The following is a 27,153-nucleotide window of genomic DNA, read 5'->3' as shown; positions in this document are numbered from 1 at the left end:
GTTGCCTAGGTCAGAAACTTATGTAGCAGCCCTCGTATATAGTACAAATATTCAGGTCGAGTGGTATCAATATCAATCTGATATAACACGCTGACGATTCACTTTCTAGATTGAAGACATGGTAACAGAAAACATGGTAACTACGAGTCCACAAGAACGAATGGCGTACTTCCAGCTATGTTGCAAAAAGCAGGACCATTTTCAATACGACTCCTTGAGACGATTTTTAGCAGCTGCGTTTGGCTTGACTACGTACTGACTGGTTGGCGGTAGGATAGTGTGGCTCTTATCCCGAAGGTGGGATACCGAGCCATTTTCTACTCAAATACACAGCCAATCCATATCTCATCCTTCATTTCGAAGAACCTGGAGAGACTTATTGATACATATATTACAAACCGCCTCAAACCTTCACTGGTATGGTCCTGCCTTACACCAAGGATCGATTGACAGTGTCCTTAATGAAAAAAATATCAGATTCCCCCTGGCAGTAATTGATTTTGCCTAGGCCATAAACTTATATAGCAGCCCTCGCATAAACCCCACTTTTTTCATAGGGTATGAATACTAGTCTTACCTCTTGTCAATTATGCTATGAATATGCCAGCCAGATAGGTTACAGAATAGCACATTCCCTTTGTAGTAACTCCAAAATATATCTTCAGCCCTTGGTGACTTCGATTCTCTGGCCATTATATCTGTAACGGCTAACTCTGGATTAGTTTGCATATCTTAAATGTCTTCTCAAATAGCCATTGAAACTCTCGAAAATTTTATAAATTGCACATTTTGCCCATGAACATTCCACTAAGGAACAGGGGCAAACTTCTCATCTATCAATGAGTGCAGTCCGATTCAAAATTAAGCTCAATGATAAGGGGCCTCCTTTTTATAGCCAAGTCCGAATGCCGTGCCTATTACCTCACAAATGTTGCCAGCATTAGGAGGGGAAAGCCAACGCTGAAAATTTTTTGTGATGGTCTCACCAGGATTCGAACCCAGGCGTTCAGCGTCATAGGCGGACACGCTAACCTCTGAGCTACGGTGAATTCAAAAACCGCCCTTTAATGCCAAAATCCTTTAACTAAATGCCGGAACAATTAAAAATGTACCTAATCTATATGCCGGACTGTAATTAAAGTGTCGGCAAGTTGTAGATCTGACGAGCTGGCAAGACTTAAATGACTTTTTTTCCTGCACTATCAAGCAGGACTTCCAGTTTGAGTTATCATTGATGACATGATGAATTATCGCATATTTAAAGCAATTTTTTCACGTAACCAACACGCAGGGGATGTCCCCTATAACTGGAGTGCATTGCGTTGGCAATTAGAAAAGTTAAGGGTTGGAGGGAGGAAAGAGGCAGTAGTGTTTAGTGATATTAGTCTTAAATTTCTGAACGTCAATGTCGGTGAGAAAGACATTTAGCCGGAAGACGATTCTACATACGAATGGTTCGGGCGAAAATTTCGGAATTTTCTCGGTAATGCATGGTTCGGTCGACTGGCCAATCAATTACAAACGGGTGTGAGTTCATGGCAAGTCTTGTATTCCTGGTGAACATCCTAACGTCAGGGATAAGAAGACGAATATCATTGGAACACACGCCATGAAAATAACGATAGAGCAATACAACGCTACCCACATTCCGACGATGTTTAAGAGAAGCAATAGGAAACCATACTGTCCCCAATCAACAACATCGCTCTCCGTTGAACACGGTCAAGTAGCTCCATGGATGATTTTGGAGCTCCTACCCATATAAGAGAATTATATTCCATCCTCGGCCTGATGTAGTTAGTATAGATATTGAGAAGGTCAGAAGAGGTGAAATATTTCTTGCACCGCTTAAGAAAGCCCAAACACTTGAATGCTTCTTTCGACACTTCGAATACGTGTTTTGATCAACGGACATCACATTGTATCTTCTTGACCAGAACATCAAGAATATCTGACTGTACCGTCGATAGATATCGACAATTGAAGTGGGTCAGTGATTCGCTTGTGAGACCAGAAACAGCACTGCGTCTTCTGTGCGTAAAAGTCTACTCTGTTCATTCTACCCCACTCGTAAATGACAAGCAAATCCTGGGAGAGAGTCTCATCCATAATGCACCTCCTGTCCACTATTTCTTGAGGACTGAGCCTATGGTCGATTAAATATCAATGAAGCGGTATGGACTTTAAGATATCCCCTTTATCACTATGATTTTTTTGATCTAGATCTTTGAAATTCAGATATCCAAACTCTCTTTTTCTCTACCTTCAATACCGTTTTGTCTAAAGGTATACCCTTTTTGAGTTACGGTGTCAGTAAGGCATACCATCCTTTGCTATATTTCATAATACTCAAACATAGTTACTGGAATAGTAATTCAATTTGCATTTCTGTAAAGTCTTTAGCACAAGTATTTAGCCATTTAAGCCCTTTTGCACTTTTCCAAGATTCTCCTGAGTTCGTTAGCACTGATCAATGGTGCGTTGTATGTCATCGTCAAACAAGTGTTTCCTTTGCCAGCATGGGGTGTGCTTCGATTGGAGCATCATCTGATGACAACAGAATAGGTGAATGCATTCGCATTTAATCGAGAAAATGTCATTGCAAAATGAAAGGAAAACTCAACTTTAATGTAAGATAGGATGCCAAGCTGGCGGCTAAACAGCGTGTGGTCCTTCAAATAAAGTGTAGGCGGTTTGTGTTTCTTTTTTTTTTGTTTTTCTTTTTTGCTGACATTTCTACACACACTAAGGCACACACAGAGTAATAGGTGTATAACAACTTATAAGGGTTATAAATAACAGGGATGTATGTGTGTGTGTCTGTGTGTGCTGAACTCATAAATTGGCGATGAGATTAACAAGTAATTGGATTGCAAAGAAGTTTTGTTCATGTTCTAACGATTCTCTTTAACTTGCATGTGGCAGAGGTGGTTACGTTGTGACTTCATAAAGGACATGTAGTTCAGTTTGAACCACATTCATCATGACTATTGATATGCTAAAACAAAATTGGGTCAAAATTTCCATTTATGAGTCTAAGAAATTAAATCTTGAATTCGGTCTATATAGCAACTTTATAAAAATTTGGTCAGAAATGGACAGGAATCCTAAGGGAACCAGAGGGATGGTCTTGGAATTTTATAAAAATCAAGACAATTTATGCTTTGTAGGGTGGGCAGTGGATATGTCGATGTGTTATAAAGGTAAAAACATCCAATTGATTCCCATACCGAGTCCTACTTATGGTCTTAAAGCTGTTCATTGATATCTCTTTTCATTGCAATCATACCCCCTATTGGTCTGTGGGTGCGTATGAGTGCTATTAAATTTTGTTATCACTTATACGCTACGTGACACTTTGCGAATTTTTAAAAACTGTATGACTCAAATCTCCAAGGAGCTACAAAAATATACAATTTGCTTATTTAACTCTCCCTCCTACCCTTCTCTCCTCTCTTGCTGTCTTGTTGCTTTGCTGGTCCTAGAAATTGGGCCAAAAATACGAAAAAGTCACTGAATAATGAAAAAGAAAAACAAATGAAATCAAATTATGCGGAGACAAAGCCAAAGTTGAAAGCGTAGCACAAAAACAGCTTTTATAAGCAAATATCAAAAAACACAATACATATTTCCCCCCATATCCATCCAGCTCCTCCATCCCTGCTCCCCTTAAGAAGCCGTTACATATTTAATTATTTATGAGCCCTTATATACATGTAAGTATCATTGAAATTCAAATAAAATGCAGCAGAAAGTTAAGTTAAATTTAAAAATTTAATTTTCATTTTGGTTACAATGAGAGTACATAGTTACATGAATGTATATGCATATTTACTTAAATACATAGAGATATAAATGTGTGACTTCATTGTATTTCTTTTAACAATATTGGCGTAGAAAATTTCCCTTTGCCTTTGTCTGTATCTTCTCCAACGTCGTTGACATTTAAATATAAACGTCGCAATTAATGTACGTTTACTCATAGTCTCAACGATGCTGCCCACACAATTTGCATTGAATTTCCCAGTAAAATGTAATCGAAAACTTTCATGACTGTTATTTTGCATAAGTAGGAGTAAATAAGTCGTCGTCGTCATCGCTGTCGTTCAGATGGAAATCATTGAGAACAAATGGAGGAGATTATAAATTAACTTTTGCCCCATGAGAGAGTGAATATTTTATTACTTAATCTATTATAACTTGGAAAATGGATTTCATTTTCTGTGGCAATTAAAATAATTATAAAGTTGTAACAAAACACTTCAATCAATTCAATCAAAATTAAGCTTTTAATTTATGAAAGGCTTTGAGGATTTCTGGGAATTATTGGCCAAGTTTAAAGAAAATTGATATCTAACACCACACCATGGTTATAAATTGAAAATCTGACTTTCTCTTCCATAATGCTAATTATTAAGTCCAAATTGCTTTTGCCTTAGGTGTGCTGAACTTTATACTACTTGCCAACATTGCAGTTTATACCGATATATAAAAGTGCTGGTTAGATATTTCAATATTCTTAAAAAAGTAAAATCAAAAAAAGGCATTAAGTTCAGCCGGGCCGAACTTTGGATACCCAGCACCTCGGGTATATATGAAAACCCTCTTTCGGCACCATCCGGCGCAAATTGAATAACCTATGCACCCAAATTCGACAGGGATATTGAGTGGACAAATATATATAAGTCACTGTTGAATTTCAGCCAAATCTAAATAGTAAGAATTGCGCACTTAAGGGGCTGAAGAAGTAAAATATTGAGATCGCTTTATGGGGGAGCTGTATTAGACTCTAAACCGATTCATATTCGACACATATGTTAAAGGTTATGAGAGAAGATGTTGTACAAAATTTCAGCCAAATCGGATACTTGTTGCGCCCTTTAGAGGATCAAGAAATCAAGATCCCATATCGGTTTATATGATAGCTAAATCAGGTTATAGACCGATTTGACCTATTCTTAGCACAGTTGTTGAATGTCATAACGAAACACTTAATGCAAAATTTCAGCCAAATCGGATAATAATTGCGCCCTGTAGAGGCTCAAGAAGTCAAAACCCCAGATCGGTTTATATGGCAGCTATATCAGGTTATGAACCGATTTGAACTTTTCTTAGCACAGTTGTTGAATGTCATAATAAAACACCTCATGCAAAATATCAGGCAAATCGGATAAGAATTGTGCCGTGTAGAGGCTCAAGAAGTCAAGACCCCAGATAGGTTTATATGGCATCTATGTCAGGTTATGAACCGATTTGAAATATTCTTAGCACAGTTGTTGGAAGTCATAACAAAACACCAAGTGGAATATTTCAGCAAAATCGGATGGAATTGCTCTCTGTAGAGGCTCTGTAGGCAAGTCAAGACCCTAGATCGGTTTATATGGCAGCTATATCAGGTTATGGACCGATTTGAACCCTTCCTAATACAATTATTGGAAGTTATAACGAAACACCTCATGCAAAATTTCAGCTAAATCGGATAATAATTGCTCCCTGTAGAGGCTCAAAAAGTCAAGACCCCAGATTGGTTTACATGGCAGCTATATCAGGTCAAAACCCGATTTCAACCATACTCACCACAGTTGTTGGAAGTCATAATAAAACCCCTCATGCAAAATTTCAGCCAAATCGGATAAGAATTGTGCCCTCTAGCGGCTCAAGAAGTCAAGACCCCAGATCGGTTTATATGGCAGCTATATCAAAACGTGGACCGATATAGCCCACTTACAATCCCAACCGACCCACACTAATAAGAAGTATTCGTGCAAAATTTCAAGCGGATAGCTTTACTCCTTCGAATGTTCGCGTGCTTTCGACAGGCAGACAGACGGACGGACATGGCTATATCGACTTAAAATATCATGACGATCAAGAATATATATACTTTATGCGATCTAAGACGAATATTTCGAGGAGTTACAAACAGAATGACGAAATTAGTATACCCCCATCCTATGGTGGAGGGTATAATAAAGCTTTTATTCGCTTCGGACCCTTTATCGGCAGATAGGTCTATGTGACAGCTATATCTAAATATAGTCCGATCCAAACCATATTTGAGTTCTACGTTAGGAGGCGTAAAACTACTTAATGTTTCAAATTTCAGCGAAATCGGTTAAAAAATAAAGCTTTATTGACTTTAGACCCTTTATCGGGAGATCGGTCTATATGGCAGCAATACCTAAATATAGTCCGATTTGATCCATATTTAGAAAAGATATCAGGAGGCTTATGATAACCCTCTGTTTAAAATTTCAGCGAAATCGTTTATTAAATAAAGCTTTTATGGACTTCAGATCCTTTATCGACAGATCAGTATATATGGCAGCTATATATAAATATAGTCCGATATGGACCATATTTGAGTCAGATGTCGGGAGGCTTAAAACTCCTCACTGTTTTAAATTTCAGCGAAATCGGATGAAAAATAAGGCATTTATGGGCATCATACCCTTTATCGGAAAATCAGTCTATATAGCAGCTATATCCAAATATGGTCCGATTTGGCCCGTTCAAGAACTTAACCAGCGTGCATCAAAAAGACGTACCTGTGCCAAATTTCAGTTCAATATCTCAGTATTTGAAGGCTGTAGAGTGATTACAACAGACGGACGGACAGGCGGATAGATGGATAGACGGACAGACACACGGACATCGTTAAATCGTCTTATTGTAGAATTTTACGACGATCCGAAATTTATATACTTCGTAGGGTCGGAAATTGATATTTCGATGTGTTGCAAACGGAATAACTAAATGAATATACCCCCTATCCTACGGTGGTGGGTATAAAAATGGTTTTATGGTTTTTCAAAGTATCCTTCAGCATGATTTATATACTTTTAAATGCACTCAAACCAATTGTCGAAGCACTTTTTCCACGTCCATAGAGACGCCTCCAAAACATGGTTATTGTTCTATTTCACAACATCTTCAGGCGACATAAATCATTGGCCAAGCATTTCTTCCGTAATGTGAGGGAATTCAAAGAAATCATTGGGTGCCAAGTCAGGGTTGTACACAAGATGACCCATAAATTTGATGTTTTTGCTAGTCAAAACGGCACTGGCAAACAAATTGTGGTGTACAACTCAGAATTGACTTCCTACGTTGCTTTGGCGGAACAGTCGTCACATGACATGACAAGCGACCATTTCACTTTAAGTACTTCTTCCACCAACAACTTTCGATTTGTTGTTTTGGTTCGGGCTCACACGAATAGATCCACCATTCGCATCCTGTGACGATTTTATAAACGTATTTTGAATCATCGCGATGGTATTTTTAGCCTTCCACGATAGAATAGGAGTGTACTTCTTTCTTCATTCCGTTTGTTACTCCTCGAAATAAAGGGCCAAGACCCCATGTATTGGGTTGCCCAAAAAGTAATTGCGGATTTTTTAAAAGAAAGTAAATGCATTTTTAATAAAACTTAGAATGAACTTTAATCAAATATACTTTTTTTACACTTTTATTCTAAAGCAAGCTAAAAGTAACAGCTGATAACTGACAGAAGGAAGAATGCAATTACAGAGTCACAAGCTGTGAAAAAATTTTTCAACGCCGACAATATGAAAAATCCGCAATTACTTTTTGGGCAACCATAGCAATGTCCGTCCGTTTGTCCGCCAATCTGTCTGTCGAAAACAAGCTAACTTTTGAAGGAGTTAAGCTAGATCGATTGGGATTGTAAATGGACCAAATCGGTCCATGTCTTGATATATCTGCCATGTATATTGATCTCCCGATTTAACTTCTTGAGCTTCTAGAGGATGTAATTCTGTTCCGATTTGCCTGATATTCTGCACGAGTCGTTTTGTTTTGACTTCCAAGAACTGTGCTAGGTATGGCTTAAATCAGTCTATAACCTGATATAGCTGCCACATAAACCGATCTTCAGATTTTACTACCTGAGCCTCAAGAAAGCGCAATTATCACCCGATTTGATTGAAATTTTACGCCTGGTGTTTTGATATGACTTCTAACAACTTGGCCAAGTAGGGTTTAAATCGGTTCATAACCTGATATAGCTGTCATATAAACCGATCTTCCGATTTGACCTCTGAAAAGCGCAATTGCCACCCGATTTGATTGAAATTTTGGACGTGATGTTTAGTATGACTTCCAACAACTGCGTCAAGTATGGTCAAAATCAGTCCACAACCTGAAGTAACTGCCATATAAACAGATATGCCGATTTAACTTCTTGAGCTTCCAGAGGACACAATTCTTATCCGATTTGGCTGAAGTGTTGCATGTAGTGTAACAACTGTCGCTAAGTTTGGCCTCCCTCTACATGGATCGCATTTGTCAAATTCTTTGCCCAGTATCTCTTTATAAACAAACCAAGAATAATGGATAAAAAATGCCATGATAATGGAGCCATATCACGTTATAGACCGATTCGGACCATATATATTTAGTTTGGGTGTTGGAGACCACATTAAAAGTCATTATGCTAATTTCAGCCAAATCGAATAAGAATTTCGGCCTACAGGGGCTCAAGAAGAAATATTGGGAGATCAGTTTATATGGGAGCTAAATTAGATTAAAAAACGATACAGGAGGCCACCGTAGCGCAGAGGTTAGCATGTCCGCCTATGATGCTGAACGCCTGGGTTCGAAAACTGCCGAGAACATCATGAACAATTTCAGCGGTGGTTATCCCCTCCTAATTCTGCCGACATTTGGGTATGGCAGCCATGTAAAAACTTTTCCACAAAGAGGTGTCGCACTGCGGCACGCTGTTCGGTGGTCCCTTATCATTGAGCATAAACTTGAATCAGACACCACTCGTTGATTTGTGAGAAGTTTGCCCCTGTTCCTTAATGGAATGTTCATGGGCAAATTGTCATTGACAGACCATATTTGGCACACATGTTGAAGGTTGTAGGAGAAGTCGGTTCATAGTGCTATACGATGGTGGTTCATCGCCATACTGAAATCTAAGTTCATCAATGCGCACTTGTCGTGATACTCCTAACTGCATCTTGTAAAAATGTATGCACAAATATGTTCAAGAGTTATTTTCATTTTTTTTTTTTTTGCAAACTTCAAAGCGTTCTGAGTACGATTGGGCTAGAAAATGCCAAATTTTCTAACGGAAAGATTACAACACTAGGTGTTGCCCAAGCTAGAAACTTATATAGCAGCCCTCGTAGGCTATGCCAAACATTATTTTTTATCATTTACTCAACTCAATCTAAGTTTGGCAAGGTTCATACTCATCTTATCGTTGTATTTCTTTATCCACCTGAAACCAATTGGCTTTGATTTTGCTTTTATTTAGAAAAGAAAGTCAAATAAAAACCTTTCTAAATATTCAAGGCATATGTGATGTTCTTAAATGCATTGGGCTCAAAGCTTCATCATCAATCCGCTAACCCCTAAAAGATTACACGCTTCCACCTACTCAATAATTAGTGAGCTGTGCAATGGTAGAAGCATGGAGGCCACCGTAGCGCAGAAGTTAGCATATCTGCCTATGATGCTGAACGGCTTGGTTTGAATCCTGGTAAGACCATCAGAAAAAATTTTCAGCGGTGGTAATCCCTTCCTAATGCAGGCAACATTTGTGAGGTACTATGCCATGTAAAACTTATCTCCAAAGAGGTGTCGCATTGCGGCACTCCGTTCGGACTCAGCTATTAAAAGGAGGCCCCTTATCATTGAGCCTAAACTTAAATCGGACTGCATTGGTAGATGAGAAGCTTTCCCCTGTTCCTTAGTGGAATGTTCATGGGCAAAATTTGTGGCTGTATGCCTCTTATTAGTGGGGGATTAGCTGACTGATGATGAATCTTTGATCAGCTTCGAAATCGCAATCTCCTTATGCCTTAACTTTTTAAAAAGGTTTTTATTTTGCTTTCTATTCTAAATAAGAGCAAAATCAAAGACAATTGGTTTCAGCTGGACAAAAAATCAAACTATAAAAAACCAAAATAAATTTTAGCCCAAAAACAGGGTTCGTATTCATCTCTAGAATACACCATGGATTTTTTGTTAAAATTATTTTTTACAGGTCTTCGATCAATATCTTCGAAAAACATAAACGCATGGCTTGGTGGATGGTTGGTAATATGACTAAAAATTTTAAAAAAATCAACAATGAAAAATTTACTAACGCTTTATATATTTTTTTTCTTTATTTTCATGTGCGCAGTAAGCCAACATGCCACCAAACGCAGAGACAGTCGATGGATCTGGTTCTGAAATACCACCGGCAGAACCACCATACGAATCGGCCAGTCACAAAGCAGAGGAACCAGAGCCCATAGCAAATCAACAGGCCGAAGAGCAGAGACTCAACAAAATGGTAGAACAAACGACTCTAGCACCCTCAACAACGGCGGAACCTGAAGGTTAAAAAACCCCTCTCAGAAAAAAATTAAGAAAAAAACGCTTAACATCAAACCTTCCTGTAATCTCTTTACATTTGACAGAAGAAACCACAACAAAGTCAGTCCTACAAAAAGTCGAAAAAGTAGGTGAAAAAGTTACCGAAGCGATTGCGGAAAAAACCGGCATACCCACCTGGGGTGTGGTAGCCATCATTATTCTGGTATTCCTGGTCGTATTTGGCATCATATTCTTCTGTGTTCGCCGATTTCTAAAGAAACGACGAACCAAAGATGGTAAGGGTAAGAAGGGTGTCGATATGAAATCGGTGCAATTGTTAGGATCGGCGTACAAAGAAAAAGTAAGTATCAAATGCCCTATTAAATTTAAATAGTTATTGGGTTCTGGTATGCCATAGGTTCAGCCTGATATGGAGGAACTCACCGAAAATGCTGAAGAAGGCGACGAGGAGGACAAGCAGAGCGAACAAAAGCTCGGCCGACTGAATTTCAAGGTAAGTTAAAGATTGGACAGTGATCCAGCGGTGACAAAACGAACGTAACATGCCGAACACTGAATACTGAAAAAACATACAGACACTCGGTCTCAAGAGACAACGACTGCCCAGTCAGTCCTTAGCTTTCGACAAAGAATGCACAGAAGTAACCTAAAAACACTCTTTTGGAATGGGTAACATTTTTAGATTTCCTTTTTTTAAAACTCTTGCTCATATTCATAGCATACTCGAAGACATTTTCATACAATAATGTTGTGCATGCTCATTTTCAGCATATCGATGAAGTGCAGGAACTTTTTTTTTGAATGTCAAAAAATTTTGAGGGATTAATTTGGGTATTGAAAAAATTTCTTTGAAAAATCTCTTTTTTAATGCAGAGTGACAAGTCATAAAATATAAAAACGATTTTTTTAAAAAAACTATGTTCTTCAGAACCTTCCGGAACTTTTCATTTAAGACTAATATTGTACCGATGGCTCTATGTCCCCCTTTCTGGTGGGAAGTAAAACGGGCCCCCTGAAACAACTTTGCCCATAAATTGTAGACCAGATTTGCACGCTTGTACCGAATACCTTTCTTTTATATTCCATGTTGTACCGATCGGCTCTAGATACTTGAACCGAAATTTTAATATCTGAATTGCGTTTTAGGGCTGCTAGCGCAGAGGTAGGATGTCTGAAAAAAATAATGCTGGCGACACATGTGAGGTACTATGTCATGTAAAAACTTCTCCCAAAAAGTACCGCACGCCGTTTGGACTCGGCCACAAAGAGGAGAACCCCTATCATTGAGCTTAAAACTTTAATCCGACAGCACTCATTGATATGTGCTAAGTTTGACCCTGTTCCTTAATGGTATGTTCATTGGCATGTTTGCATTTGCATTAAGATACAAGCCACAATTTCTATAAATTGGCCAACCCATCTTTGATAAATCACCCATATATGACAAAATAAAGATAACCTTTGTGTGTGATTAAGGTTATATATGAATGAGAACTTTGAACCTTTTTTAGGTTTTCTCTTACCAACCTAATAACATTACTCTAACCTAGAATGCACTACCCCCTCAAGATGAGTCACATATGCAAATGGCAAATTTTCGTATGAACATTCCATTAAGCAACCAGGCAAATCTTCTCACATATCAATAAGTGCTCTCCGATTCAAGTCTAAGCTCAATGATAAGGGACCTCCTTTTCTATAGCTCAGTCCAAACGACGTGCCTCATTGCGATACCTCTTTGGGGAGAAGTTTTAACATGGCTAGCACCTCATAAACGTCGCCAGCACTAAAAGGGGAAAACCACGGATAAAATTTTTTTTGGATGTTCTCGCCAGGATTCAAACCCAGGTGTTAAGTGTCGTAGGGGGACATGCTGGCCTCTGCGCTATGGTGACATTCACATATTTTGTACTTCCTCTAAATAAACCACTTTTCCAAAATGTCCGTAAAGTGATCACTAAGCCGAAACCCTGTTTTAAATATTTTGTAGCGTGTGACAACGAAAGTACCAGATAAACGTTTTCGCCTATACATTCATATTAATTTCTTGGAGTTTACAGCACCTTTTATGATTTTGGATAAAATGCACTTAGCTCATTTCATCACAAAACGGTGCTTACAGAGTTGGGTTGTTAGTCCTTATACCGGCTCTTTTTTGTGGCAACAAAAAAAATCAAGCATTGTTTTCGACGATTAGAATGAAGGCAACGACACCAAACCGGAGCTTTTTTCGACTATGTCAAACATCGACACAACATAGTTACCTTTATCACTTCTAGTGACCCAGTGACCCACGTAAATCTGTAAGTTCGTCACGTCTCATTGATTGACCTAGTCAGGGTTTGCCCTTGTACCAGGTACGCCAAAGAAACTTACGAGAGGGGGAAGGATCGAGAGGAGGAAGGGTCGAGAGGGGGAAGGGTCGAGAGGGGGAAGGGTCGAGAGGGGGGAAGGGTCAGAGGGGGAAGGGTCAGAGAGGGAAGGGTCGAGAGGGGGAAGGGTCGAGAGGGGGAAGGGTCGAGAAGGGGAAGGGTCGAGAGTGGGAAGGGTCGAGATGGGGAAGGGTCGAGAGGGGGAAGGGTCGGGAGGGGGAAGGGTCGAGAGGGGGAAGGGTCAAGAGGATATCCCCAAGCTTATTTTTCTTTCCAGTCAGTTGCCATTACGCTCTGGACTAGCGTGAAGCTGGCCTTCGCCTTCGAGAGCTTCTTTTCTAACGGTCACTCATTTGTTGCTACGCAACGTGCCTTCGAAATTGAAATTCCTTTGAAATTCCTCCTCACAGACTCGTTTCGGGAATATGGAAGTATCGCAAAACCCAGAAATGTACTTCAACAGACCATCAGAACTCCGAAAAATATCAAAAGAGTGTGACAGTCACCCAGCTGCTACGGGAACTTCTGGCACCACTGGTCAACGAATTCTCCATCAAGACCTTAAACTTAAACCCTATGAAATGGCTGTTGTGCAAGAATTAACTGAATGCAATTTTGTTGCCCGTCAAAGTGCATATGAATTGCTAATTGACAACCTAACTGGGGTGGCGAACTCCAGTTGCAGGCATGCTCTCCAGATTTGAGTCTGCAGTTTCTACACAAATAACCATCGACAGACAGGAACACAGACGGACAAACGGTCAGATAGACGGACAGACAGATGGACAGACAGACGGACAGACAGACGGACAGGTAGACGGACAGACAGACGGACAGACAGACGGACAGACAGATAGACGGACAGACAGATCGACAGATAGACAAATAGAAATCTGAAAGATGTCGCACTACCCCAAAAAATCCTCAGAGGACATTGAGCTTGACAAGAATATTATAGGACTCATAAAGAAGTTTTTTCAAAGTAGAAAACTGCATTAGGTTAGTTAAGAAGGAAAAGAGGTTGCGGAATCTAATCCTCCCCATGCCACTTTGGATATATCACTATATCGCCTTTTTTGCTTACCAAATCCGAAAAGTAACCCCGAAGAAATCTGTGTCAGGAATACCGTCCTGTTTACAAAGTCTGAAAAGTTTTCTCTTCTATGGACCTAAATTGATTCAAGTCTGGTATCGTGTACGCACCCAAGTGCTGGAGTCTGTAAGCAACGAAAGTCCAGTATAGACATAGAAAATGTTCCAACGTCTCATCATTTTTCCCACATAATCTACACACGCTGTCACCTGCCGCAAATCCAATGTTGTCCGTATTGATACCAAATGTCATATAGATATATATCGTAATTCCTCCCAGTAATAACATCGTCTACTCACAAACCAGATTTTTTGTCGCCCTACCGACCGTTTGAATGGGCGTTTGTTAATAATGCCCCTAGCTCGGTCTGCCTCACCCCAAAAAGCTTGGAAATGACCAACTTTACTGATGGCAGTTCTCTGGCCCGTAGGGGCCTGTCTTCTTCTCTAAGTAGAATACTATGATGAATCAAAAATTTGGCGTCAAATATCTGAGAGCCAATTCAACTCCAAAACACCCTAGCAGATATATATTCCATTCGGTACAATATTGAACTCACCCAGCCCCCAAAAAAAACCAAGCAAGGTTAAGGCCTGAGATAAAGCAATAGAATACGAATCTTACATTGACATTCTTAATAAAGTGTACGATGTGCCTTCAGCGCCAATGGGCTGGTACTATGAATGCTAAGGCAAAGTCTCGCTACCTAGAGTTGTAACGCCTATAGTTTTAAAATGTATTATAGTAAAATCCACTTGCAGATACATTTAAACTCCTTGAAATCACAAGACTCTTTTTTTAAATGAAACCCCTACAGCAACGTAGTATACATTTTATTGTAAAAGACAAACGTGCCGTGTTCATTAGTTTTCTTTGGGATAGTAGGATTTTTGATCTGCTGCAGATCATATCATATATCTTGCCTCTGTTCCTTAGTGGAATGTTCATGGACAAATTTTGCATTACAGTTCATATCTTAACATTATATTCGAAAGTCGCATACCTACATCTGCATTAATAGGAATAATTGATACGTCAAAAAATTAAAAAAAAAACGCACACCTACAATCACAATACTACATTTCCAATCATATAATATCTTGCGAAAAAAAAATAGCTAAAACTCTCAACTAACATTGTATTATATTTTATTTCTTTCCTGCAATGCTTTCCCCGGATACTTCGATTGCTCGATGGACAATTCTATAATTGATCCTTAATGGGTGCAACAATTCTCTGTTTTATTATTTTCTTCCATCTAGCTTGAATATGATTTCAATGCCAACAGTTTAGCAGTAACTGTTATACAAGCTGAAGAATTGCCTGCCTTAGATATGGGTGGAACCTCCGATCCATATGTCAAAGTATATCTATTGCCCGACAAGAAAAAGAAATTCGAAACCAAGGTGCATCGTAAAACTCTCAGTCCTGTCTTCAATGAAACATTCACATTTAAGGTAAGTCCTAGATACCAGCGACCACACTCACAACACCACAGAGGCTGAAACAAGACTCTGCCACATGGAGTACGAGTTTAGGAGGTGATTGCTAAACTAATCGATTTGCGCTTTGTCTTAAAGAGTTTACCCTATGCCGATGCCATGAACAAGACTTTAGTATTTGCCATCTTCGATTTCGATCGATTCTCCAAGCACGACCAAATTGGCGAAGTCAAGGTTCCACTGTGTACCATCGATTTGGCGCAAACCATTGAGGAATGGCGTGATCTGATCAGCGTCGAAGGAGAAGGCGGTCAGGTAGGTAGAGATTGCAAAATGCATATGCTTAAGATTTTTATGCTTTTTATTCCTAAAAAAAAAAACAAACAAAAACGAAAATAAATTTTTCCAAAGCAAATATCATTTGTATGAAGTCAAACGTTATTTGTTTTACTTTTTTCTTAAACTTTTTTTAAACCTTAACGCAAAACGCAAACTCTTAAAGTGTATACCATAATAACTGATTTTACTACATATATATAAAGTATATAAAAACATAATATAGTTGTAGCAACTATATTATTTTTGTTTTAAATTTAAAATCTAAAAAAAACAACTAACTTGTATGTGTGTGTTTGTGTGAAAAACCAAGCAATTACTTACAACAACCATAAAAATATATTCAACGAGTGCTTTGAAGGGATTTCAGTAACTACAAAAGAAAAGTAACTACAGGAAAAAAAACAAACAGACGAGTACAGCTCTCTCAAAAGCTATATCTGTATATGTATGTGTGCCTGAGGGCATGCAGACATATATCTAGACACACCCAGTTCAAAATGTTACCAAAACCGTTAAGACATCTTATGAGAAGTTACAACCTATCCAAAAAAGAAAACAAAACCAAAAACAATCTAAACCATTATAACAACAACAACAACAACAGATCCTCCCCCCTCAGTCCAAAGCAAAGAAAGGAACTCTCTGTCTCTCTCGCTCAAACTCTCTCTCTCTATATATGTCTCTACAAAATTGATAATACTGTTACTCTTTAACACATTGATTGGTATGATTTCAGTTTCCCCTATTTTTTTCGTTCTCTTTCCGTTTTTATTTGTGACAAAGTTTTTTATTTGGAATTTTTTTCCCAAAAAGAAAAAAAAAGAAATATACAAAAACATCTAAGACATGGAACAGAAATAATTCTATTAAAATTCTAATTTTCTTTTCTGATTTCCCAAAATCCCCCACTCCTTTGATTTCAACCTTTTTTAGAAGGTAAATACCAAAACGTTGTACAAAATCAAACTCTCTCAATCTATCTCTTACTGTCTCTCTCTCGCTCTATATACTATTTCTTTTAACTATCAGTATTCTGTTACATACACCCAGTACTACCACACCATTTAACTGCATTGGATAATACAACCCGATTTTTTTTTTTTTTTGGTTTTTGTATAATTTTCCCTATGATTTTTGTTTAGTTTCTTATTTTGAAGTTTATGCAACTGCAACATTTGCATCGTTTAAACATTTTCCACAATACCTACCTAATCGTAACTGGTACTCGTATTCGTTTTTCTCGCATCACTAATATTGTAGTTGAAGACGTTTGTGTTTTAAATGTTCTGAAATGCATTGTTATGAACTCTTTTTTATTAAAACAAAAACAAAACAAAAAATGTCGAAACTCAAAACTGCTGTCACCATGTACAGTTTTTTCTAAAAAAAAACAATTTTCAATGTTAGTTTGAATACAATTTTATAAAAAAAAAACATAATTTTGTCATTTGTTTTTATCTAACTAACTTCATAGAACATACAAAGATCAATCAATCCAAATCATATTTTTAGTTCAAAAAAAAATTCCTAACCATTTTACATATGGAAATTGAACATATATAAGCGTAAGTAATATTTATATATGTCTTAAAAAAAAACTACAAATCATTTTGCTACAATATTAGTTTGTTGAGACAAACCAAAAACCAAGTAAAACAAATGTCAGTAGAATAACAACCAATTTAAAATTTTTTTTTGTAACTCAAACGTTAAGTTCGGCCGGGCCGAACTTTGGATACGCACAACCTCGGGTATATATGTAAACCACCTTTCATCAAAATACGGCGAAAATTGCATACGTTATGTCCCATAACAGTTATATCAAAATATGTTCCGATTTGGACCAAATACTAATCGGTACAAGTCATTGTTCATTTGTGTATAAAAAAATATTGGTCTTTTTAGAAGCTATAACTAAAAATAAAACGATCTGAACCATATGCGACACGGATGTCGAAAAGCCAAACACAACGAATTGTTCCAAATCTTTTATGGGCCCAAAACTTTTAATCGAGAGATCGGTCTATATGGCAGCTATATTCAAATCTGCACCGATCTGGGCCAAACTGAAGAAGGGCGTCGAAGAGCCTAACACAGCTCACTGTCTCAAATTTCAGCGACATTGGACAATAAATGCGCCTATTGTGGCCCCAAAACCTAAAACCAAGAGATCGGTCTATATGGCAGCTATATCCAAATCTGGACCGGTCTGGGCCAAATTGACGAAGGATGTCTAAGAGCCTAACGCAACTCAATGTCTCAAATTTCGGCGAAATCGGACAATAAATGCGCCTATTATGGCCCCAAAACATAAAACCGAGAGATCGGTCTATATGGCAGCTATATCCAAATCTGGACCGATCTAGGCCAAATTGACGAAGGATGTCGAGGGATCTAACACAACGCACTGTTCCAAATTTCAGCAAAATCTGAAAATAAATGTGGCTTTTAAGGTCCTAAGACCCTAAATCGGAGGATCGGTCTATATGGCAGCTATATCCAAATCTGGACCGATCTGGGACAACTTGACTAAGGATATCGAAGGGCCTAACACAACTCACTGTACCAAATTACAGCCAAATCGGATAATAAATGTGACTTTTAAGGGCCTAATACCCCAAATCGGAGGATCGGTCTATATGGCAGCTATATCCAAATCTGGACCGATCTGGGAAAACTTGACTAAGGATGTCAAAGGGCCTAACACAACTCACTGTTCCAAATTTAAGCAAAATCTGAAAATAAATGTGGCTTTTAAGGGCCTAATACCCTAAATCGGAGGATCGGTCTATATGGCAGCTATATCCAAATATGGACCGATCTGGGAAAACTTGACTAAGGATATCGAAGGGCCTAACACAACTCACTGTACCAAATTACAGCAAAATCTGATAATAAATGTGGCTTTTAAGGGCCTAGGACCCTAAATCGGCCCATCGGTCTATATGGGGGCTACATCAAGATATAGTCCGATATAGCCCATCTACGAACTTAGTCTGCTTATGGACAAAAAAGAATCTGTGCAAAGTTTCAGCTCAATATCTCTATTTTTAAAGACTGTAGCGTGATTTCAACAGACAGACGGACGGACATGTCTAGATCGTCGTAGATTTTTACGCTGATCAAAAATATATATACTTTATAAGGTCGGAAATGGATATTTCGATGTGTTGCAAACGGAATGCCTAAATGAATATACCCACCTATCCTACGGTGGTGGGTATAAAAACAGAATATTGTTCTTCATGACAGCTATAAACAAATAAGGCATTATTTGAACCATATCAAGTACGGATGTCGAAAAGCCTAACATAGGTCACAATGTCGAATTTCAGCAAAATAGAGTAATAAATGTGCTTTTTATGGGCTCAAGGCCTTAAATCGGGAAATAGGTCTCTATGGCAGCTATATCCAAATATAGAATAGTTGAACGCTGATATCGGATAACAAATGCGCCTTTTATCAGCCAATTTTCAGCAAAATTGGAATAAATCTGCTTTTTATGGGCCCAAGTTCTTACATCAAAAGATCGATATATATATATGACAGCTATATCTTAATATAGAACAATCTGAACCATATAGGTCACAGATGTCGAAAATCATAGGTCATAGGCAACTTTGTAAAATTTCAGCGAAATTGGATGATATATGCGTCTTTTATGGGCCCAAGACCTCAAATCGGGAGATCGGTCTATATAGAAGTCGTAAGCGCAGGTAAGCCTCTGGGGGATGGGTTAAGCACCCCCAGAAAAAAAATTTTGTTGCCTTCGATAAAATTTGGCAATTTTATTGCAATTCAAAAGGTGTTAGCTTAACCTTGACCATACTCGGCACCAATTTCAAGAAGCCTAACACAAGACATAGTGCCAAATTTCAACGAAATCGGATACTAAACGTGGCTTTGATGGGCCTACGACATTAAATCACAGATTGGTATATACGGCGGCTATATCAAGATTTGTTCTGATGTAGCCTATCCTCTAGACCTATCTACAGGCAATAAAAGAATCCGTGAAAAGTCTTAGCAAATTATCTTAATTTTTAAAGACTGTAGCGTGAAACGGTTGCTTTAACAGTTCGGGAATTACGCCTGAATACTTAGCGTGATCTGATAAAGATATTTTTTGACCCCGACCATTTAACCGCCTCACTTTTCTCCCAGTGTACTTGCTATATGACAGTGGCCAGTCAACATCCGCTATCAGTCTAGACAAGTTCCGTGGGAATAGGAAGAGGATCGGGCTCTGGCAATTTTCATTTCATTCACAACAAAAGAGGATTTGTTACACAGAAAAAATTTTTATATTTACAATGTGCCATAAGAATAAGAATATTGGCTCGGGGTTCCAAGTGCGAGCTACTGTTACCTAACATGCCTTCGATATCAATGTTTGAACTCCATGCAAGGAGTACCGCAGCCGATTAATATTTCTATAGAGTTCGATGTGCGATAGAAGCCTTCTTTATGGCATGTATCTCTGCCATTGCAGTGTACTACTTATTGAGACGGCACCCGAATTGGTTCACCAATTCATTTTGCATAGGTCCGAATGCACCTTGGTTCCACTTGGAAATTTCACTTAAAAAGGTTGATAAAAGGTCAAGATTGGAATTGATGAGGTGATGATCGTATCTTTTGCAAGAAACTGAATTATGCGGGCATGAACATGTTCTGTCTTTTCAGGTTAGAGAGCGCCCAATGTAAATGCGAGTTGTCAGAATATGCTATAGAGCAAGATTCCATTGCCCCTTTCACCCCGATAAATGCAGATCTCCGTATACTATAAAGCCTTTTCTGTGTAGTACTATTTTCCATTGCAGACTGCCACACAAGGCTCCATAGGCGATCATGTGCCTGATTATCCAGCGGCGAATCGAAAGTACCAGCGGTTACCAAAAATTTTATGTATTGTGATATGCAACAGTTGCCTAATGAGCGTGCTAATGATATTTCATGACTTCGTAACCGCGGCAGATCAAAGTTTTCTTATTTGGTTTTTGTGATGGATAACACCATTCTAGTTTTCTTCGGGTTCACCACTATGCGGCTACAAGTGGCCCAGGTATGCAGTGACTTCAGGGCCCACTTCATGGTGGCACTAGGTTAGGTTAGGTTTGGTTGGAGTGCGCGCGACTAGCAACCTCGGCTACTAGCCTCTTCACTCGTAGACCTTATGTACATTATGTTCATCTTAGAAAGAAGTACAAGATGGACAAAAAATAAATAAATATACACCATAGAATACAGGTAAAAGGCAGCAAATAATGACTGAAAAATTAAAACTAAACCCTTCTACATTATTTTTGGATCATAATCACCGTCGGGAGTATGGTCCTATCAGTCAATTCATGACTCTGTAGAACTTAAGAATGACAAGGGGGCTAAGAGCCTGTAGGGAATCCAGGCTAGAAAAGAGGTGTGCACCCATTATCCCCTGTCTTTTCCTCACAAATGCTGGGCAGTGATACAACAGGAGCTCAACCTTCTCAAACTGCCTTTCTCTTCACCCAGCACGACATCAACGACCTGACGTTCCAAAAACCAGTTAGGACACCTAGTCTCAATACTTAATCATTGCATTTCTCAGCCCCAAGATAAGCAACGTCTGTTTCGCGAAATAATGGGCCACAGGGCCTTTGACAACCTACAGCACTAGCCCACGCATTATTCGCGCAGTCATCGTAGAAGGGGGTCAACGCTACCAAAAGGCTCGCACAGTGGAGGTTTCACTGATACCATAGCAAGATCTGCGGCAATCAGCGATCTTTTGGCCAGCTGGTCCGCCGCTTCATTCTCCGCCACACCTTGAAGGCTAGCAGCCTCTGCTGGTTCCATGGTTCTGAGAAGCTCTTTGCATCTTTGTACCAGTTTTGACCTCACGCGGCCCTACGCCAGAGGCTTCAGCTCCGCCTGACTGTCCATGTATATCGTGACGATCTGATCGGGCAGCCGCTTCCGCACCAACGTCGTCTCCATTGCCTTCATGATCTCGAAGACATACGCCTGAAACACGCTGCACCCATCTAGAACTCTATTAAATTCCCTGGTTCCAAGGAATTCAATGAAAGCGGGAAGGATGGCGTGCTCCCAAATCAGAGATCCCTTTTCGGGAGAACGACTTCCAAGCCTTATTGATGGCTAGAAGGATTCCCTGCTATATAATCAGTTTTGACCCTTTCTTCGACGTTTCTTCTCCAATTAGTTTCTGGTTAAGAATCTCGCTCAACTATTTGGCCTCCGAAGAGAGCGGCAGCTCCACCCCATTCAGGACAGGTCCCTTGAAAACACGTAGCTTCCTCCTCCTGGTGAAAAGGACCAGTTCAGTCTTTCTGGTAATTATCCCAAGCCCTTTGACCCTCGCCCATCGAGTCATCGTCAAAGCTCCCTGAAAGAGGTCCGTAAATGTAGAGTGGAAACGGCAACCCACCATGGTGATGGCGTCGTCCGCGTTGACAATTACCTTCACACTCTCCCTATTGAAAGATCACAGAATCCTATTGATCACCAAAATCCACAATGGAGGGAATTCTCAATTATTTAGATTTCGCAAGACCATTGGAGATGGAATATCATCGACATATATTCGACGAAATAGAATGCTTCGATTCTTTTTCTTTTAAGATCCTAAAAAACATTCTACTGACATTTTACTTGATAGCATACAAATGAAGTGAAAAATTCTTCCAAAAATTATTGTTAATAAAACTTTTATGTTTTCCATTATATTTTGATTTTCATATTTATTTCTATTTCTCTCCTTAGTTAAAAATAACTCACTAAAGTATGACATCCAATTTCAAGTTTCCTATTTTTGCACCAATTTTTAATAATAACAAAAAGTAAATAATAAATAATCCCAACAAAAAAAAAACAACATTTCCGTAACATAATAAATTACGTAGCTAACCATTTCTTATTGCACCAACAACAAATAAATCTCTAAAAAAACATTTTTTTATAAAATCAATTCTATTTTCCTCTCAAGATACTTGTATAATCAAATAATGAAAATTTCCATAGAAATATCGTCCACTAACACATGTTAAAGGCACACTCAAATGAAGAAATATGTCGAAACACTCGCCCGAACCCCCTTAATAAAATAACAACATTAACAACAACACCACCACCTATTACTTACTTACATACCTATGGCTATTAGATGCTACACTCAATTCGATTCGAAACTCTACAATTCTACAAACAGTTCTACACACAAACACACTCAAAAGTCATTGAATTAATACCTTGTACACACATACACACGAATACATGATGCAAAAAAAAAGTAATCGATCGGTTATTGGCAAACACTAATAAAACAGAGAGAAACATTGTTATACATATGCTCATAATCATGCTCATAATCGCTCATGGGAGCAGTTTTATAGTCAGCTGAAGTTGGTTGATTGAAAAATGATAAATTGCAACAACTTTGGACTATACAATGGACCCAATATCCTCATTGAAATGTTGGAAAAGACCTGTGTTCCAACTGGGAAGTAAGAAGAAGAACATCATTGATAATAGCTTCAGTTTTTGGTTTTAATCTATAATCCATACCATCGGAAATAGGTAATAGATCAGGAGGTGTTTCATGTAACGTTATGTATAACAGAAAAGGATATAATTTTTTTATTGAATTTTATTGAAGTTGAAATGGCAGCCAGGAACAGTATTAAGTATTGCCGAGAAATCAAATTTTATGACGTAGTAAAATTACATTCACTCTCATCTAAAATCCAAGGTTCCTAGAATCCGAAGCTCGATTATGTTGGTAGACCCACGATTTCTTGGGAAAATTTTCTCAAAATTCGTCTTAGATTTCGATTTTTGCAATCGCATTGTCGACAGGAAAAACTTGAGCCATTTAATGCACATAACCCTAAGTCAATAATCGGTTTATTTTACGCTCTAAATACTGAAAATTTAGTTACAGTTCAGTTTCCTATACTAGATCGCAAATTTGCCCATAAGCATTCCATTAGGGATAAGGGCAAACTTATCCCTGACCTGTCCGATTAGAGTTTAAGCTCAATGATAAGGGATTTTTTTATAGCCAAGTGCGAACACCAAGCCGCAGTGCTCCACCTCTTTGGGGAGAGGTTTTTACATGGCATTGTGCTCCACCTCTTTGGGGAGAAGTTTTTATATGGCATAGCACCTCACAAATGTCGCCAGCTTTGGGAGGGGATAACCACCACAGAAAAATTTGTTTTCAGGTGTTCTCGCCAGAATTCGAACACAGACCTACAGTGTCATAGGCAAACTTGCAACGGCGGCTATGATAACTCTCATATATTATCCCACAATATTATGACCTGTTCCTATGTTCTATCCCCTCTCCCATCGCTTTTAGTCCCAAGCCACAGTGGCTGCCTCATTCTTATTCTGTATGCGAATGGGTCGGACATCTAGTATAGTCTCCAGTAACCTAGTAGGCGTGGTCATTATCATTTCGCTAAGACAACAATGTCTCTGAACCTGTGTCCAACAACTGTAAGCCTGAAGTTTCCTATCCAAAATCAAACCCAAATACTTTATCTCGTAGCATTGAAAAAAAAAGTTGGTCCAATGAAAACAAGCCAAGAATCAAAACTTTAAAATAAAGATGTTATCCTTAATTAAATTTCCTATTTACTAGCGGACATGTCCATCAGTTTCAAATTTTGATCGCTATTTGATTTTTATTTTATAACACAGATGACTTTAGTAGTGGAGTTATAATAAAATAGGATGATGAATATAACCATGATGGTGGGTATCGAAAGTTGGGCACGTTCGAATCTAACACGTTTTTAATATTTTCTAAATTCTCAAAAGTTCATGGGTCCGAATGAAGTTATATGGGGTCAACAAAATATCAGATTCCTAGCATGGATAAACACCATGCATGGAAACAATTCGTATTTGGATTGGTTCGCTACCTATTGAAAACTAGCACATAGTTTTCACTTGCAAGCCGCACTGGTCTACCAAGTAGTGTCGCTCTATGGCTCGACCGACTCGGTCCTAAAAAGGAAGCCCCTTATCATTAAGCTTTTCCCATATTGGGATTTTCATGGGGAAATTTTAAAATAGCAGACAGTTTTTACTATGCTTGCAAAAAGCCATATCATGGAAAAGGCAGTACATTGACATACTCTACAATGTACTATAAACAATGACCTCTTTGTCTGCCTCGAAGGCCCACTTTTGTATAACCCAAGAGTTTGATGGAACGGCAATTTCAGCTAATATGGAAAAGTTTCGATATAAAAATGGGTTCGTCAATACCAAAAGAACTCGCAAATAACCTAAAATAAATACCAAAGCCCGTCTAGATATGCGAATTTTAATCAAAGTAATTGTCTTTCATTCACATAGATCTTATTTACGACATCGAATATCAGGTGTAGGTTAGGATAGGTTGAGAAGAGGGTGCAGTTATTAATCCGCCACATGCCACCATAGACATACACCTAAGCCAGTAATCGGCTTGTTGTGCGCTGAAACTAAACAAGTAAAAAGGCATTAAGTTCGGACGGGCCGAACTTTGGATTCCCACCACCTCGGGTATATATGTATATCCCATTTCCTATTATAAACCGATCTGAACCATATTAAGTCGAATATCGTGAGGCTCAGAAAAACTCACTGTTTCAAATTTCAGCGAAATCGGGTAATAAATAAAGCTTTTATGGGCTTCAGACCCGTTATCGGCAAATGGGCAAATATAGCAGCTATATCTAAATAAAGTCCGATCTGAACCATATTTAGGTCGGATATTGGGAGGTCTTAACCTACTCACTGTTTCAAATTTCAGCTAAATCGAGTAATAAATAAAGCTTCTATTATCTTCAGGCCCCTTATCGGCGGATCGGTCTATATGGCAGCTATATCTAAATATAGTCCGATCTGAACGATATTTAGGTCGGGTATGAGGAGGCTAAAAATAACTGAATATTTCAAATGTTAGCCAAATTGTTTAAAAAAAGCTTTAATGTGCTTCAGACTTATCGGCAGATCGGCCCTATCGGCAGATCGGTCCATATGGCAGCTATATCTAAATATAGTCAGGTCTGAACCATATTTCGGTCAGTTGTCGGGAAGCCTTAAACTACCCACTGTTTCAAATTTCAGCAAAATCGGATGAAAAATAAAGCTTTTATGGCCTTCAGACCCTCTATCGGGAGAACGGTCTATATGGCAGCTATATCTAAATATAGTCCAATCTGAACCATATTTAAGTCAGATGACGGGAGGCTAAAATAGCCCACTGTTGCAAATTTCAGCGAAATCGGATAATAAATAAAGCTTTTAAGGTCTTCAGACCCTTTATCGGGAGATCGGTCCATATGGTAGCCATATCTAAATATAGTCCGATCTAAACTATTTTTACTTCAGATGACGGGAGGCTAAAGTAACCCACTGTTTTAAATTTCAGCGAAATCGGGTAATAAATAAAGCTTTTATGACCTTTATATCCTTTATCGGGAGATCGGTCTATATAGTTTGATCTGAACCATATTTGGATCAGTTGTCGGGAAGCCTTAAACTACTCACTATTTCAAGTTTCAGCAAAAAAGGATGAAAAATAAAGTTTTTATGAACCCTTTATCGGAAATTCAGTCTATATAGCAGCTATATCCAAATATGGTCCGATTTGGCCCGTTCAAGAACTTAACTAGCGTGCATCAAAAAGACGTATCTGTGCCAAATTTCAGCTCAATATCTCAATTTATTAAGGCTCCAGAGTGATTACAACAGACAGACGGACAGACACACGGACATCGTTAAATCGTCTTAGAATTTTACGACGATCCGAAATATATATCCTTTGTGGGATCGGAAATCGATATTTCGATGTAATGACAATGGAATGACTAAATGAATATACCCCCTATCTTACGGTGGTGGGTATAAAAAAACTAAAAAGTAACTTCAAAAAAGAAAATTTAAAGCTAGGAATTTCGTGCTACTTACAAAATCCTTAATTGTTTTCCATACCACTCCTATAAGTTGGTTCATGTCTGGTATCGTGTCCCCACCTAAGTACCGATGTCTTTTAGCCGCGAAAGGCGGGCACTGGCATAGGAAATGCTCCAACGTCGCGTTATCTTCCCCACACGCCTTACACATACCATCACTTGCCGCATCACTTTTGCATAAGTGAGCTCGTACTTCTATGTGTCCCGTTATGATACAAAAAGCTGTACTGACCCCCTTTTTATTTCCTTTCAGTAATAGCCTTGTCCTCCCACGATCCAGAACACCCCATTAGATTTTTACCGTTCTACCGATTGTTTCGCTGTTCCACAGTGTTACATGTCGTTTGTCGCCCACGCACTTAAATCAGACTGCATCGACCCGAAAGGCGTCAAGTTAACCAAGTTTATCGACGGCAGTTCTTTGCCCTTCACTATCAAATCGACTGCCCTTCATTCCCCCTAACTTCATTATGGCCCGGGACCCAAACGATGCGGATTGTGCCATCCTCAGAGAAGACGTTAATCTCATTCTTATACTGCAAGACTGTTCGTGACATTACCGTTCTGATTATTAT

General features: G+C 38.7%; 1 protein-coding gene across 4 annotated transcripts in view; it reads left to right on the top strand.

Annotated features, from left to right (window-relative positions):
* The window catches only part of LOC106092151 (synaptotagmin 1), a 116,536-nt gene that overhangs the window by 63,700 nt on the left and 25,683 nt on the right, over positions 1–27,153 (top strand). For 2 of the 4 annotated variants that reach the window (XM_059364637.1, XM_059364635.1), the window contains exons 2-6: positions 10,163–10,361; positions 10,443–10,699; positions 10,763–10,852; positions 15,087–15,281; positions 15,405–15,581. In XM_059364637.1, coding sequence (XP_059220620.1) covers positions 10,172–10,361; positions 10,443–10,699; positions 10,763–10,852; positions 15,087–15,281; positions 15,405–15,581 — 909 coding nt within the window. In that variant the 5' untranslated portion in view covers positions 10,163–10,171. Of the gene's footprint in view, positions 1–10,162; positions 10,362–10,442; positions 10,700–10,756; positions 10,853–15,086; positions 15,282–15,404; positions 15,582–27,153 lie in introns of all 4 variants that reach the window. The other 2 variants (XM_059364636.1, XM_059364634.1) reach the window with 1 other exon arrangement.

Source organism: Stomoxys calcitrans, chromosome 3, assembly GCF_963082655.1.
Source record: "Stomoxys calcitrans chromosome 3, idStoCalc2.1, whole genome shotgun sequence".
In the NCBI taxonomy this organism is placed as follows: Eukaryota; Metazoa; Arthropoda; class Insecta; order Diptera; family Muscidae; genus Stomoxys; species Stomoxys calcitrans.
The sequence above is the reverse complement of the archived record's forward strand: the minus strand, read 5'-3'. Positions and strand labels throughout refer to the sequence as shown.